Source organism: Sinocyclocheilus anshuiensis, unplaced genomic scaffold (genome assembly GCF_001515605.1).
Source record: "Sinocyclocheilus anshuiensis isolate Anshui unplaced genomic scaffold, SAMN03320099.WGS_v1.1 scaffold107, whole genome shotgun sequence".
NCBI lineage: Eukaryota > Metazoa > Chordata > Actinopteri > Cypriniformes > Cyprinidae > Sinocyclocheilus > Sinocyclocheilus anshuiensis.
In genome coordinates, this window is record NW_015549584.1 from 2,191,201 (window position 1) to 2,208,169 (window position 16,969).

At 37.7% G+C, this 16,969-nt stretch overlaps 2 protein-coding genes and 1 long non-coding RNA gene across 6 annotated transcripts in view; all 3 read right to left on the reverse strand.

Annotated features, from left to right (window-relative positions):
- The window catches only part of LOC107657938 (uncharacterized), a 7,881-nt gene extending 6,996 nt beyond the window's left edge, over nt 1–885 (reverse strand). The window contains exon 1 of the long non-coding RNA XR_001630732.1: nt 816–885. This is a non-coding gene — a long non-coding RNA (uncharacterized LOC107657938). The remainder of the gene's footprint in view (nt 1–815) is intronic.
- Nucleotides 1–4,853, reverse strand: part of LOC107657927 (endophilin-A2-like) — a 29,478-nt gene extending 24,625 nt beyond the window's left edge. For all 3 annotated transcript variants that reach the window (XM_016446259.1, XM_016446258.1, XM_016446257.1), the window contains exon 1: nt 4,483–4,853. In XM_016446259.1, coding sequence (XP_016301745.1) covers nt 4,483–4,527 — 45 coding nt within the window. In that variant the 5' untranslated portion in view covers nt 4,528–4,853. The remainder of the gene's footprint in view (nt 1–4,482) is intronic.
- A 962-nt stretch (nt 4,854–5,815) lies between these two features.
- rorca (RAR-related orphan receptor C a) overlaps nt 5,816–16,969 on the reverse strand; it is a 13,755-nt gene continuing 2,601 nt past the window's right edge. Inside the window, exons 2-10 of one of the 2 annotated variants that reach the window (XM_016446247.1) lie at nt 13,603–13,688; nt 12,573–12,714; nt 11,864–12,319; nt 11,227–11,348; nt 10,830–10,962; nt 10,151–10,258; nt 9,696–9,806; nt 9,477–9,589; nt 5,816–8,601 (exon numbers count right to left, since the gene is read on the reverse strand). In XM_016446247.1, coding sequence (XP_016301733.1) covers nt 8,440–8,601; nt 9,477–9,589; nt 9,696–9,806; nt 10,151–10,258; nt 10,830–10,962; nt 11,227–11,348; nt 11,864–12,319; nt 12,573–12,714; nt 13,603–13,688 — 1,433 coding nt within the window. In that variant the 3' untranslated portion in view covers nt 5,816–8,439. Of the gene's footprint in view, nt 8,602–9,476; nt 9,590–9,695; nt 9,807–10,150; nt 10,259–10,829; nt 10,963–11,226; nt 11,349–11,863; nt 12,320–12,572; nt 12,715–13,602; nt 13,977–16,969 lie in introns of those variants that run through there. The other variant, XM_016446246.1, reaches the window with a different exon arrangement.

Below are 16,969 nucleotides of genomic sequence, written 5' to 3' on the forward strand. Positions count from 1 at the left end.
TATATTTGATAAATTAAGTTAACCAACTAACATTATACATATATATATATTTTGGTTTCTGGACCCAATATTTAAAAAATGTACAAATGCAATGAAAATATTGGTATCGGTACTCGGTATCGGCAAGTACCAAAAATAAAAGTATCTGTATCGGGCGAGTACTGGAAAAAGTGGTATCGGTGCATCCCTAACAAGCACTGACAGCGAGAGACTGTTTAGTGCTGCTTCACATGTCTTCGATGAGAAGAGGAAGGGGTGATTGTTGCTGGTTATTGTATGATGATTGAAATCGCGAAATTAAACAATTAGTAAATAAACTGTAGCACGTTATGTTTTCTAATACACGCACGAATTGCATGTATTCTTCTGACAGCGCTGCACGAGCTCGCAGCGGACCTGCTTGTTAACCAGGGTTCAAAGTCCAAAGCGCGAAGAAAAATACATGCCTGATTCAAGAAGGGGGTCAGATGGCCAAAAAAATTATTTTACTAACTTATTAATTTTAAGTTAAATTGTGCTTTGTTGGTATAATGTCTGCTAGAATGTAAAAAAATGTTCAGTGTTTAATATTTTTAAATTATTGTTTTGTAATAGATTTTTTCTTTGAAAAGCAAGACAAAACAGTAAAAAGCACATTTTGGCTATTTAATTTATGCAATGGTGAAAAAAATTGGCAAAATATATGGAGAAAAAAAAACTCGAAAAACCGTGTTCTACCTGATATATATCCAAAATAATCGATATTGTATCTAATCGAATCGCAAGCTTGTGAATGAGAATCGAATCGTGAAATTTGTGCCAAAACCCAGCCCTACAAAACAGACAATTATCTTTTCTTGTAAAATGTGACAAGATCTCGAATTCGACCGTGAAAACATCCGAAGCTCGCGGCTTATAACATAGCAAAAGATGAAAAAGAACAGGCTGAATGTTAACCACATTGATTAATCCCATGTTGTAGCAAAAAAAAAACAACAAAAAAAAAAACGTTCATGTGCTCGTGCGACCAACTGAGAAAGTTAGTCGCTAAAGAGCAACCAGTGGGAAGAATTAGTCTGGAGCCCTGTTGTGGGTCTATTTGTGGTTCAATTTCCTCGTGATTTGTGAAAGCAATGATGTCCTGGTATGCTTTCTATGGGCCAACATAACAGTAATTCTTGAAATTAAATTAAGCAGTTTATAATGTAGTATGATTCAGTATCTAAACTATTATGTTAATAAAAGTTGCGTCACAGCGTTGACAAGTTTCTGTGCTTCTGAATGTTTTAGGGAGTGTGTTGAGTGATCTCTGATCTCTGTGTGTGATGTGCGTGTGTGTGTGTGTGTGTGTGCATGTGTCAAAGAACTCTGATTAAACTAACTTGGAACTACCTGTGCTTTGAGCAGTTTTAATGTATAATGTAATCAAGTATTCAGATAGACCATGGTATGATATTATATAAATACAGCTTATTGTGGAAAAAAGTTAGGAGCAAAGAAACATATTAATACTATCTTATCTGAGCAAAAAAAGAAAGTTGAAATAAATAACTATATACATAGTCTAATATTCCCTTTTAATTTTAAATTGGACTGAAATACATTGTTAAAGCTCTGCAAATGTCTTGACCGAAATCGTCCTACATCGCTGCAGAAGTACCGACCCAGTGTTTACAAAGTGAACATGCAAAGAAGATCAAACGCCCTTTACAAAAAAACGGTAAAACAGCGATGTAGGACGATTTTGAAGTTGGAGGAGAAAATGAGATGGGAGTATTTAGACCTACCCTAACTGTCTTGAACCGGAAAAAAACAGAGTTCACGCAGAGCTAGACAAGACGAGTGTTTGAGGTTAAAATGTATATAATTGTATTTTTATTTAGAAAATAACCGATCGTTTCGTTAGATAAGACCCTTCTTCCTCGGCTGGGATCGTTTAGAGAAGTTCATTATATGGAGAGAAATCCTGAAAAGTTTTGCTCAAAAAACAATTTCTTTACGACTGAAGAAAGAAAGACATGAACATCTTAGATGACAAGGGGGTGAGTACATTCTGTAAATTTTTGTTCTGGAAGTGAACTACTCCTTTAATAGATTTCTATAGAGAAGAAAACACTTACGCCTAACCTAAAAATATTGTATTTATCCATGGATTACAGCTTTTTTCTTTTGGAAGCAGATTGATTACAGGTCATTTTTTCCTATATTTGCCAAGTTAAGCATTTTATAACCCTGTCCCTGTGCAGCAAGCACATCAAGGTTCTATACCACAAAGGTTAAGCTGTGGTAAGATGTGTTATTTATCACGTCAGTCATTCTAATTCTTACGATTTTAATTAGAACCACTACCATTTGGAAACAAGGCTGCAGAAATCCAGAGCATAAAAACACTGTTCCTGCTCAGACAAAAAGCAAAATTAAAAACATTCCCTGGTGTGTACATTAAAAAAGCAACCTCAAAGTAGCTCACACAGTTCTCCGGACAGCACACCGAGAGGAAGGCTGGACTGAGGGTGTGACTGGTGTCACGAGTTTGTCTTTTGGCAGGGTGTCCGGCCGGTGTCAAGTATTGATTACTGTGGAATGCTGGCACGAGTTTACTGCAGCACTGCAGTCCAATAAAAAGAGCCAGGCAGAGCAGAAGAGAGCACAGCAACCCCCGTAAGTGTTGCATGATTCATACTCTGCCTCTCAGGCCCAAATGCTGGCCATTTTCCTTTGCCCTGCTGTACTCCTCCACTCATGTAAACCCCCCCACTGGGGATCTGAGCATGTTCCTAACAGGAAATTGGGCAACCGATTGTCCCTTCCTGCTGAGATCAGCGAACAGGGACAGAGATGCGCTGCTTTCCCTACATCTGTGCTCATGTGTCCTTTGGAAAACAACCGCTGGCAACGAGAAACTAACAAACTGACGAAAAACACATTAAGTCTTGAGTTAATTACACCATAAACCACAGACAAAGAACCTTCTCACAACACCACCACAACAACGCAAGAGCAGCCAAAATCAGGGAGAGGTTTTCATGATAACACATTTGATTGTCTTCACAGGGTCAAAGTGAGACTTTTGGCACATTTTAAGCTAACACATTGCCTGCTGCGAGCCCACGCACATGCATCACTCTGCTTTGCTTTTACCATGATAATAATCCAATATTTAGCTAAACTAAATAGATATAATTTTATTTAGATATTACTGGCCAGAAAAAAAAAATCTGCTGTTAATGCTGTTATACAGTACATGTCCATGCTCCCATCATATGCATTCATGTATTTGTTAACATACAATTGGAAACCAATAGAAACATCAGTCAGTTTTCTGACAGTTTTCAGCTTCCACTTTCCATCCTGCTAATCTTTTGTAAGATCCCATTATTTAAAAAACACCAGTGATAAATTCTGTGATGTTTTGTGGTAGTAGCTGCTTTGTCTCAAAATTACAGACTTTAAAACTTTAATTCCTCACTGAGCAAAGCTTGTTATTTTCATCCTGAATATAAGAATTTTCATATATTCTGTATTTAATGTTCTGGCCATTGTGTAAATAATACAATATAATTAATACATTTGAAGTACTTCACCTAAACATGTCTGAAACATTGGCATACTCTTCTTTAAAAATACAAAACTTTGATATATGCAATATATTTATACAAATATTTATTTCTAAAAGAGCTTAAAAGGTACTGCACAGCAGGACTGACCCAAATTCTGCTTGTTTAATCACATGCAGGTTTCTTTAACCCACTGACAAGTTACATTACTGACTTTTGCTCATTTTTAAAACGAAAGCCAGCACTATATTTTCCAGCTACATATTGCCAGCATAAAGTGTGAACCATAGAAACCAGAGAGACACAAACAAAACGTGACTGTCCAACATATGCCATTGAAGGAAACTGCGGTAATACTGGGTAAACCTGATACTGCAGTATATTCTTTGTATATTTCTGTGCAGAGTTTGCATATATATATATATGCTTATATTTTAAAACAACTTTAACTCACGAGTAGATCGTGAACATATGCTTAGATTTTACTGCAGTAAACGTGGCAAATGGAGTGATATAGTAAGGACGGGGGCGTTGTATTGCAATACCAAGCTAAAAGAAAACAGACACTCTTGTGCATATTTTTAACACATTGTAACCTCGAATTAGGCGTGAACGCACCCATAAAGTGACGCTGACTATTTATGACCAGTGAAAGCTGTCAAAAATATTAAATATTGCAATGACTGCAATTTAGGGCAAAACCGACAATAAATACAAAAGCAAGCAGTTTATAAATCTACAGGGATATGACATTTAAACAACAGCACGGATTATCATTGTAAATATTCAGAAAGAGTTAAATACACATAGAAGAAACACACACAAAATACTTTTAAAATGCAGAATAGCGGACTGAAGTTTGGCGCAGCGTTAGCAGGCTAAGCTAATTGGCACAGCATTTGCGGTTCAATGGAAGAAAACAACAGAAAAAAAGTAACTCGCAAACCTGGCTGGCTTTGTAAAACTGCTTCTTTAAGCCCGCCACGGACATCTTCAAAGCGTAATCCTCTTTTCTCGACGAAAAAAAAGACTTGTAAAGTAGGTTTTTATACTGACACAACAGTGTGACAAAAGTCAACGGTCGCTGAGTGAAATCTAAAACTCAAGTCCTCAGATAAACGATAAACGACACCCGCTCCACAAAAATACTCCAGGTGGCTGCTGGGAAAGGTTTTATAAAGCTGTTATTATATGTTCTTCGGGTGGCTTTCTACTAAATTGTGACTTCAATACGGTTTACAGTGCATCCACCGCATTTGTACGTCTTGAGAAACTAGCGGTTTTCTGCACAACGCAAGCACATTCCTTGCGCGAGCGGAGAAGGGACTGGAAGCGGGACAGCAGCGCCCGCTACCGCTCAGGAAATGCACTGCACCCACAGCGCAAGTGCTTCTATTGACCAGATGATGGAGCCAGATGTCTATTTTAGAGCTCTACAAATAGACTGCTAGTTTATTATTGCCACAATACTATGCTGAGATGATCTTGGCACAGCATTTTGTCATTGGAACTAAATCTATTAGATTAACAGCAATAACTGAACTATATTTCTTGTCAATTTCATGTCTCTTATGCTGACCAAGGCTGCATTTATTTAATCACAAATACAGCAAAAACAGTAAGTGTAAAATATTATTACAATTTAAAATAAATGTTTCTATTTTAATATATTTTAAAATGGCAAAGATATTTGTAACATTTTTAATGGCAAAGCTGATTTCTTATTACAGTTAAGCGGTTGTGTGGCTTAACATCTATTATTATTCAATGAAAAGTAAAAAAAAAAAACAGCATACATTTAAATTATATATATATTTATTACGATGTAAGTCTAAACAGTCCCTTTCAATCAAGATGCTACTTTGTAAAATAAAAGTATTACTTTATAAAATAATAAGAATCTAACTAAGCTCAATACATTGAACAGTAGACTATATAAATATTTATATTGCATTTTACTTTGAAATAAGTCCTAATGAATTTTTTTTTTTTTTAATTAAAATGAAATTTTCAGTAGCCACAAAACACTCAGTGTAAAGTAAAAAGACCTTTATTACATTCTGGAATCCATGCGTGTAATCCTTATTGTACAATAATATCTTTTAATGTGTTTGTTTTATTCTCTGTATCCATAATACACCATAAATTATATTCGTTAAAATCTATAATATGATTTATTTGCTTAAAAATAAAGTTACAACTGAAACAACCACAGAAGGACCATGGCAAAGATTTAGGACTCTTGTAGGGGATTTTCTGCTTAAAAATGCTCTTTAAAAAAATAGGATTTTAATTCTTCAAGACAAAGGATGACACTACACGGGTGAAAAAATGTTACAGAAAAGGACAGAAATTATGAAAGAAAATATCACAAAAATAAACAAAAAATACAATACTAGATTTAAAGATTAAATTCATCCTTACATATATATCTTATAGTTTTGATCCTATTCTTTTTTTTTTTTTTTTAAGCAAGTCAAACTGAAAAAGTCCTCCAATAGCACTGATATAAAACGGGTAAAATTCTTTGATACTTCTGCGATTAACATTCACAAGAAAAGTTACCGTACACAGTGATCAAGGTTTAAGGTCTTCTATTTGGTGCAAGGTGTCTTGCTAGGCTAACTGAAGAAGACATTTTAGGACAGAGAACCCAACTATCTCCCTGAGTGACTGAGTGTAGATGTAAACGCACACTTCCAGAACTACCCTCAAGGACGGGCCACTTGTGGCAGTTTGTAGGGTGGCGAATTACACTCCACAAAAATACATCATCTAAAACTCTAAATGTTTTTTTTTGTTGTTTTTTTTTTACAAAGTATTTGCACTTTGTTACAATCTTTCTCCACCTTCACACGTCAATTTAAGTTAGCTAATACACAAGCGTAAAAAAATAAAATGTAAAAGAACTTAGCAAGGGGGTGTTACACGATCTGAGCTGGAGTGCTTATGAAATCCAAGGAGATCCTTGGCTTGTGAGGGCTGTCAATACTAAAAATGGAAAGACTATTGCACAGGCAGACACTGTGATACTGTGTTAAAAAACCAGAAAATGTGTATTATACCAACAATATAAAATCTTACAAGAAAATATAGACAGGCACTGTTCCAGCAGTGCAAAAATAAAACGTCAGGCGAGCTTGTTAAAATTAACTGTCAGGAAACTGGACGTTGATATTAATCAATCATTCGAAACATCTTTCATACCCTGTAATCTTACATAGCTGGGCACTAAAGGGTTTTGAAAAGCCCTCCTTTGGGCTTTAGTTTGTATTCTGGTTTCTGGGCCACTCCTAAAACTCCCGAGACCAATCTGGACTTCCTGCCTCTGAAGAACGAAGGCTGCTTTCACACTGCGGACAGATAGTAGATTTTTCTCCTTCAGGTTTGAACCGCAAAGTTTCAGAACACAAACTAACCATAGTATTCCCTAACTCAGGGGGGTAGCTGATGGTTCTGTCAACCAATCGTTTGTGCTATAGGTGAACAAAGAGTAAATGGATGACGGGGGAAAAAATAATCACACAGCAACACAACACTGATCCCCACATCAGACACAATGCAAAGCATGAGGTACGGCCTGTGAATCCACTTATCCTCACAGCTGCGGAATCAGAAAAGTCTGAATTACGGCATTTCTGTGGTGTCCTCATTACTTGACAGCGAGCTCAGGTTGTCTGTTGTCTCTAAAAGATATAAGGTTCCTTCCATCCACTTCCTTCAGTGTTCTTTGCGTTCTCCTGAGGCTTTGCTCCCAGCAGTCGTATGAGTGGTTTGCTACACTTCAGAAAGTCTCATAGAGGCATTGTCTTTTCGCCATCTAATGTGAGGCGACAGCAAAGTCCTGCTCCTGCAAAGTCCTTTTTTGTGGAGTATTTAAGTGCCATCCATCTGCCTCTAAATCTAAAGCTTGTCACGCCAATTCCAACCCCAGCCCAGAATTCCACTCCTATGGTTGAGAAGTCTTTGAAAGGGCTTAAGAGCATCCACTCTAAGGTGCAACTTTATATCTCTGCCTACATATGCTATCTACAGGCTCTGTTTATAAATATATTCTCAATTACATCTATCATTCTATATACATGTGGTTTCCGATCAAATGAGGATATCAAAATATCATCAAATATCTTTATCCAAGTGGCATTTGCGTGGGAAAGGGTAATAAGGATGAGGTTTTCGTTAGTTTAGTTGCATCTTTTAAATTTATATGCAAAAATAAAGAGCTCAAACGACAACACACCATGTGCACATGTGGTCTGTGCAGTGCGCTGTGCGTTAGTGTTGAGTCTGTGAAAGTGAAGGTGCTCATGTGGCGTTTACAACCTCAGGTGTGTATGCATTGGTCCCTTTGAACAGTTTCGCATGGATTCAAAACTGTTCGTCTATAGAAACCAAGCCTTAAGAGCTTGCTTTACATATGGGGCAAGAGTACATAATACATTCTGTCTTAATCCTGAGGCTTTGCCACATGTCAGGTGGGTTACATTCATAGTTCTCTTCCTAAGAGTACCCGCAAAATGGAAAGGATCCACTTTAAGCACTTAATTTTTTAGGGGAGATCTGAGCTCCAGGTTTAATCGAGTACTCTTTTTAATTAAATATACATCATTTGCTCTGTTTGAGTCATTATATGTAGGTTTCATGAGTAATAGTAACCAGCACCTTAAATGACTGCTGACATTTAACAAGAAATCTGGGTCCTGTTCAAATAGAGGAGTGAATCACTCCATCAGGACTTTATAGATGGAGTCCTAAAGTGTAACGTGCAAGATTGTCAGTGTGTTGCTGGTTTTTCTCAAACACATATCCAACTACCTCCTCCTATTTCCATTCCCTGTCTTTCTTTAACGGTCTCTTCCTCTCTCTGTCTCTCAACAGAGCCAATATGACACTTCAATGACTGTTAGCCCTCAGTGGAGTCTGGGAAGGAGATCTCGCTGCAGAAAACTTCTCTGAAGAGAGCAGGGAAGTTGTAGGCCGTTTCTGGGTGAAGCAGATGGAAAAACTCCAGCTTATCAATATGGAGGTTGCAAATAGACTTCATCATGGGCAACTTGGACACCATCTAGTGACACAACCGAAAAAGAAAAGATAGTAAGTTTTACATAACCTGACTAAAAAAAAAACATTATTTATAATAGTTTGATATGATTGACCAAATTATTAAATGTTCAAATGTATGTTCTTGTAGTGAAAAGTTAATGAATTTTAGGGAAAACAATAGACTATGATTAAAAAGCTGCATTCATTTGATTTCAAATACAGTTATAACAGTAATATTGTTAATTTTTTTGTTAACTGTGATATTAAACAAAGTTCAAAAGAACAGCATGTATAAAACAGAAATCTTCTGTATCTTTATAAATGACTTTACTGTCACTTTTGATCAATTTCATGCATCTTTGTAGAATAATAGTATTAATTTCTTTTAAAAACTTACTGACCTCAAACATTTGAAGAGTAATGTGTAACAATTATTTATAATACTAAATAATATGTGCAGCTATTGGTTCATTTGTGTGAATGACACTCATTTGCACAAAAATACATTTAAATCTAAATTCAATTTCACCATAAAAAGACTGCAAATGGCATCTGGGTTTGATTTAAAAAGTAAATAATTTCTGACATCTATTATTAAAATATTCATAATAAAATGAAGCCGTCTCCATTATTCTCTGACAAACAGGACTCGTGGGTGAACTCTTGTAGCACAGATCTGTCACAAATTGTCATTGTTGCTCAGTTTTTAGAATTCACACAGTACATAAAAAGAGTTAAAATGTCAAATTGATTAAGTGTGTGAACTGCATAAAAATAAGAACGGCATAAATATATTTATTAATCGCATATGTTTATTTTGACAGTCCTGATTTTCTCATATTTAACTGCTGTGAGAGTGTAAACTTATCATTCATTCTTTAGATTTTTTCCCAGTACCTTTGCCAGTTTCTCCTCGGGGGCACCACTTTTATGAAGACAGTGTTGCAATGCAGCATAAACCTTCTCCTGAAGTTTCTGCACCTTCTGAGCATCTGTTAACCAAGGACGGTCTGTGAAATAAATAAGTGGAAGAGTAAGCTCTAATGTCTGGCTATGTGTCCTTTGGAAACACTGTTAGTTAAAGATTACTTTAAACTAATGTTATAGTAAAACTACCTGGAGACAGAAGCACAGTGGCAGTAAAAAGAGCCATCTCCTCTTCAGACAGCTGTAGCCGACTCAGGGTTTTAGCCATCTCAAACACAGCACCCACCAGATCATCACAACCTACATACAGGAAGAACACAGAAAACATTTGAAATACAATAGAGCAAGAGCTGTAAAATTTCACAACACTGTCATGTGCCCAACAAAACAAGAAAAGGTAAACAGATGGGAACCCAGCCAACTTTAGCAATCATTCAATTGACCTGGAAAGATTTTAATTGACCTGTTTTCCATTTAAATAGATGTTTGTTTAGTTCTATATAAAGAGTAACTGTGACTTAACCATATGATTTTACAGCACTTGGTGTACCATTGCTCAGGTTAATTGCATACAAGTACCCAACATGCCCTTTGAAATGCCACAGGGTGCTAAATTATGTGAAAGGTCTGGGGAAGAGACTCACCGAGAGCTTTAAAGAGCTGAGGGCTTGCGAACTTTCCATCGAACAACAGCGTGTTGTTGATGGGGTTGTAGGCCCGACACATTCGGATCAACAGCACGTCCAGGCAGCCTGGATGGGCAGCGCCACATAGAAGATGGACAAAGGAAAGGCAGGAAAGAGGGAGGAAATAGGCAAACGAATGCTCCACGATGCACACATACACACAGGAAAACAAAAAACAATTGGGATTTAATTGCACAAATTACGAAATGTTTTCAAATTCAGGATTCATTAAAACAGTCATCATTTTCACAAACGAATAATGAATAGTCAACATTCAGTCAAATGGCAATGATGGTTGTTTTAAAGAAAGAGGGGAAAAAAAGAAAGAAGTGTTTTTTGTTTTCATTTAAATAACAAATCGGTATAAGGCACACCACACAATGCACAAAGGGAGGACACAAGCGGGGGAAAAGGGTGAGAGAAAATGACAAAAGAGCCATTGTCAGAACACAGTTGAGAGGCAAAAAATACAAAGGTTCTGAACTGAAATATACAACTATCATACCGTAAATAAATACACTGTATTAGAAGGGTTAACCAGACATATAAACTGGGCACTTGATTGTATTTACTGCAGGTATTTACTAATGTGGACAACAGATAACTGTTTGCTCTCTTGCACAGAGTTGATGCTGACCTGCTTTGAGAAGGATAATCTGGTCATTTTGACACAAATCCATGAATCCAGAGATGCGCTTGGCAAACTCCACCACATACTGGATGGCATTCGTGATGAACACAGCACACTGCTGCCACATCATCTCTGTGGACTAGGATAAAGAAATGCATGTTAGACTCTTCCACCCATATTCTGATTATCTGCAATTATGATGTGCATTTGACGTACTTTTTAATGTATTTTTAATTAGCCTCTTAAAAATTAGAACAGGAACGATTGTATTCTGTATGATTCATTAAAATGGAATGTAAGGTTGGGCAATTGCTTGGATCACATCATACATATCGTACATGCTGTTACACTCTGTGGTATTAAAAAGTATTATGCATCCCATTGCCAGTTTTGTTACAGATACCTTGTTTTGGTAGACACGTATCTCCTCAGGTGTGTAGAGGGTCCAAGCAAATCTTTTCAATTCTTCTGTGCTGTACTGACTTGTCTCGATGTGGGATTTTACCACATTCTGTGTAATCCGTTCTAAAAAATATGACCACACACAACATCACAAAGTTTGTATAGACTATGGAAACATGTCACATAGTGATGCATGGCAGATATTAGTTTGTTTTTTAAATTTAGCGGTGCCAGTCGATACTGGATATTTAATAATACATGCTCATTTTCAAATTGCTCGCTTAAGATTAATATTTAAAAACACTAATAATTTAATAAACTGTTAAATGTAATTTTTAGCATTTAAAGCAACTGATTTTTGTTCTTTATTTTTAATTCATTTAGAGAAAATAGTATAGTACAACATATTTAAATACACCAAAATAAACAGGATTACTGTTGTACTGTATTTTTGATTAAATAAATGCACCCTTGGTGAGCATAAGAGACTTCTTTCCAAAAAAAAAACAAACAAAAAAAACACTATCGACCCCAATTGTTTGAATGTTAGTGCATACTGGTGCATATTATATTATATCTATATATATACAGTAATATAATATAATATGCATACACTCCCATTACCACAGTATACTAACCGATTTCCATCAAGGAACAGCCTTCAGGTGGGTTAAGTAATGAGCGAGTGTAAAGTCCCATCTTGTGCAGGGTCTGGTACTCGTGTTTGATGTGTGTCGTGTCACTAAACTCCTGTCTGTTCGGCTCAGGAGAACTCTGGGAGGACGAACTGCTCCCACTGCTTCCTCCCAGCAGCTCTAGGCTGCAGTAGTCAGCAGCTTCCTCCGGAGTGAGCGGCAGATCAAAGAGAAGACCGTCTGGTAGCATTGTTATATCATCCAGGTCACTAAGTGTGGTGCTGGAGCCCCGACTGTAGGCCCGGCTGTGGTTGCTGCCGTTCTCCCCGACCTCATCACCAGCATGACTGGGTACACCGCTGCCCAAACCCCCTGCCCGCTCCTGAGACTGCTGGTGCTTCTGAACCTCGGCATAGAGGCTGTCACGCTGCTTTTTTGACATGCGTCCAAACTTCACCGCTGCAGAGAAAAGGAGGGTGTGGAAAGAAAGACGAACGTTAGATTTGATTGTTGCTAAGAACTGAAAAACAAGCTAAACACACAAGCGGGCCAACATTATACCATATTATTTATTCAGATCAAAACTGAAACTACTTTCATGCCTGGCTATGTCTCTTTGAAGTCCTTATATTCACACTGAGACTACAGCTATAGGACTCAAGGAGATTCCATTTCCAGTAGGAAATGCGCTCTTGCGTAAGATTAGACTCACCATCGCGGCTCATGCCTAGCGCCAGACACTTCTGCAAGCGGCAGTGCTGGCAGCGGTTGCGATTGGTTCGGTCAATAAGGCAGTTCCTCTGCCTGGAGCAGGAGTATATCGCATTGTTCTGCTGACTTCGGCGGAAGAAGCCCTTGATGAATGAAAAAAAGGGAAAAAAGAAAACAGAGGTCAAGAAGAGGCTGTATTTCCATTTCCTCTGTGTTCGTAAATCAAGGTTAAATCTTGAATTAACTCTAAAACATCATAGTACCAAAATCTCTAGGCCACCAGTGCAATTATATGATCATTTATTAATGCCCATGTGCAATCCATGATGGTTCAAAAACATGGTTGAGTAATGTGGTTCAATACAAATAGCATAGCATTTTCCAGCAGAGAGTCTGAAACGTTAGATCAGATCTGGCACACATTGTGTGTCCTGTGGTCAAATACAAGCTGACTGAGATTTCTGACTCGTCAGAAAGCCGATCAGATAAAGGGGTTGTATTGTTTACTGTTTCAGGGAACAGTCTGAAGACGTCATCAGGGTGTAACTACAAGGCACTCTAACTTTCTTGCAAGTCTTGTATACTTTAATACTGTTTATTCTAGTTTTTTTATCTGAAGCAGAGGGAACATTTTGGGGAAAACATTTTGACAGAAACCTTTAAACAAAGTCTAAGAAATGTGGGTCTTTTAAAGAGAAAAACAATTCTACAGTTATTTACTTTAGTTACAAAGCTGTATCATGTCATTTTTCTGCAGAAAACAATGTTTTAAAAATGTCTCAGTGCTTTTTGTCCATACAATAATAGGGCTTCAAAGTTGTTGAGTCAAAGTTCCCTTTGACTTTCACTGTATGGACAAACAGTGAAACATTCGTCAAAGTATCTTTTGCACTACACAGAAAAACAGAACAACATACACATTTGCAATGACATGAGGGCGAGTAAATTATTATAGAATAGTACTTTAGTACTATCCCTTTAAACTGTGAGCATAAATGATGAATTGATCGATTGAAAGGATGCTCACTTACCTTGCAGCCCTCACAAGTGATCACCCCATAGTGGATGCCCGATGACTTGTCCCCGCAAATCTTGCATGGGATTACTTCGATTTGTGCTAAGAGAGGGAGAAGTGGTTGAAACATTAGCTACAGTTTGACACACTTATCCCATACACAGCCTATAGAAAAGTCCTGACTCAGAGCACAAAGCATTGAAGGCCATCCGCTATCTACATTACAGTTCTAATGCGAGCTACGGCGGCATTCTTTGTTTGACCCATTAATCTTTGAGCAATCGTTCAATGACATAAAAGAAATATAGGCCGGCACAGAGCCCGAAGGTCTGGTCTGACTCTCACAGGGATGTGGAAACTTGGCTAGTGTCATATTCCTTCAACAGTAACAATACACAACTAATGCATAAAGAGAGGGGTTAAGAGCTACAGCTCATATTCAAAGACTTTAGGTTTTGACCCACTCAGGGTGACATAACACAAGTCCCTGGACCACAGAATCAAAAACAGCTTTATAAACAAAGCTCGCTCTCTGCTTGGCACAGCTGCGCTGGAATTAAGCGGATTGTGATGCTCTGTATGGGAATTATAAACAGCTGCAGGCTCATGAATAGAACCTTTGAGCGCAAAGAATTCCTTAGAACCAAACAGTATATACACTTACATTTGCACAAGTCCTCTATATCCCAATAAAACAAGCTGTTCTTTTCAAAAAACTGTTTATTCAAGTAGAAGGACTATCATTGAATTGCGTTTTTTTCTGAGAGGCCTATGGATCAGAAGTTCCCCCATTGCAGATGACTCAAATGGCACAGGATGGATCCCAATAAAGGTTATTACCAGGGAACACTGCCCTCTCAGGTGATCTGGATGTAGGAAATGTCATTAATATGTTTTGCGCAATGACGCAATATCTTAGGTAACGGCTAATGTGTCGTGACAGGGAACCGGCCATCCAGAGATAATGACATGAGGACTCACACTTGGGCCTGAATGCTTGTTGATGTGTGCATCACATTTGAGCAATCGTGTCTGAGAGCGGGGGGGTGGGGGAGAGGGAACAAGAGACACATCTGCTTGATGTTTCCAGAAGCTACGTTGATAAACACAATCTGCTAAAGCACTTTTCAAAGCATCGAGAAAGAAAAAAAATTTATTCCATAATGCAATATGTCAGTGAAATTACTAAATGGAACATATTCGGTCTTTTTCGCTCGCTGTCTTTCCTTCTACCCCATTCTGAGCCCCCGGCCCCCACCCTCCCTGTGTTATATAACTGCTGTCTGGCTACATTCCACGAACACTCATTCAGAGGAGATCACCCTAGCAACGCAGTGACGAGCATTCCTTCATCCCGCCCCTCCCACTTTCCCATTGGCTCATGACAGCGTGGCTTTGATTCTGACTCGTCCGCTCACATGCCACTCACCTGCGTAGCACGGTCAGGCTATGTGGCTGAGCTGTTCTACTGACACACTTTCCTACTGAGCCGAGGGAAGCGCTTGTGCGGTAGCCTCGCAAGCATTGTAATCCGATTACATTTTTTTTTCTTTTTTTTTCTTTCCTGGCATGTTTAAGTTGGAACCACAAAAATCAAAGACCATTATATTATCAGGAAAACTTTCAGTTTCAGACAAATCCAAGGCCTCTGTGAGTGACGCTGAATAACTTTTTTTTATTTTTATTTTTTATCAGAGACCTATGATCAAGAGGTGCATTTTATGTAATGGCATGGGAGTGATATATGACTTTTGCACACTTGGAATATCGACAGTACACTCATTAAAGGCTCTGTAACTTACACTTGCCCTCAACATGTGGCAGCCTGTCAAGAATTTGAGCACAGTCCCAGCTGTCTCATAGCGCTCACATAAATCTATTTTTAAGTTATGACTGCGGTGCATGGTAGTTGGAGGTTGAATTTTATAAAGCCTTGGTTTTACCATGCTATGCATCAGATATGTAGTTATACACACACACACACACACACTCATAACGCAAAACATAACCTTTCATATTGGAAATATCACATTGCAAAATGTCAAATTAAAGCAAACCGCAATGACAACATGAAAAAGTATGACTCACCAAACAGTAACGGCAAGAAACTTTACAGGTTTTTGGCACAGTATCAATGAATTCTGATAAATTCATCAATGACAAATGTAATAAATGTATCACCAATTAAAACTTTGAGGTCAAAAGGGCTGACAGAATTGCCAACAATATGTCTGCCTGTTGTTTTGGTAACACAAGAACCTCTGATATAGGCTGATGTATAAAAGACAAAAATCCCCTTTTATTTTAGTTTAATAAGTTAACATCTTTTAAAAGCTGTTATTAATAACATATCAAGCCAATCTCCCACAAACACTCAGTCAAATCAAAAGTATAGCAAACAGCTCTTGTTTGATTAACCGATTCGAGCACTGCTGTAGAAGCCGGAGGCAAACGCAGTCAGACAGCCAAAAACTAATTAAGAGGTGATTTATTAGAGTGCTATGTTTATCGGGCAAGCTGGGGTTAGTAATCTAGCTCTTCTTATCTCCTCTCTCTATGCCACTCTATGTCAGTTAGTCAGTGTGTCAGTCCATCAAACACCAGTCAGCAATTTCACCGAGCGATGCTGGGAAAAACCCAACACATATTCAGAGACTTTGCCCTTTTATCTCACATAATCAAACAACTTTGTTCAGCAACGTCCAAAGGTCCCATTTACCCTGCACCTTGCATTTGCATTGCACAGTGTATAACTAACCTAACTTGTGAGATTTGATTTGTGTGTGACTGACATTCAGATTAGGGTAAATTTTTGAGTCTGCTCTGTGTCCTCACCAGCAGGTTTGCTTTGAACTCACACAAACAGGGTTCAATTTGCATCCGCTTACTTGTACTTGAGATTTCGAAGAAGTTTGTGGTCAGCTGTAATGGTTTTTCCTCTCCCACATCACTTAAAAGTGACCTACCTATACTAAGTAAACTGAGATGGTGGAATGACACTGCAAGACTCTCTTTAAATATGTACAGAGGGATTGAGTAATTCTTTGGTATAAGTAACAACACCAAGTTGAAAAACATGAGCTGATAGGGAGTGTAAGGTGACTCTTGGTGGGCATTAATTATCTTGATGCCTACTGGGATTAGGAAATAATAAAAGTCTCTATAAATACAGGCATTTTTTCACATCTTTTCGGTTTTATATATTGAATATATAAGAAAAAAAGTGCATAACGTTGTATAAAAATTAGTGCCGTCAAAAGATTAATCGCATCCAAAATAAAAGTTTTTGTTTGCATAATATACATGTATGTGTGTGTGTTCTGTGTATATTTATTATGTATATATAAATACACACACATACAGTATATATTTAGAAAATATTT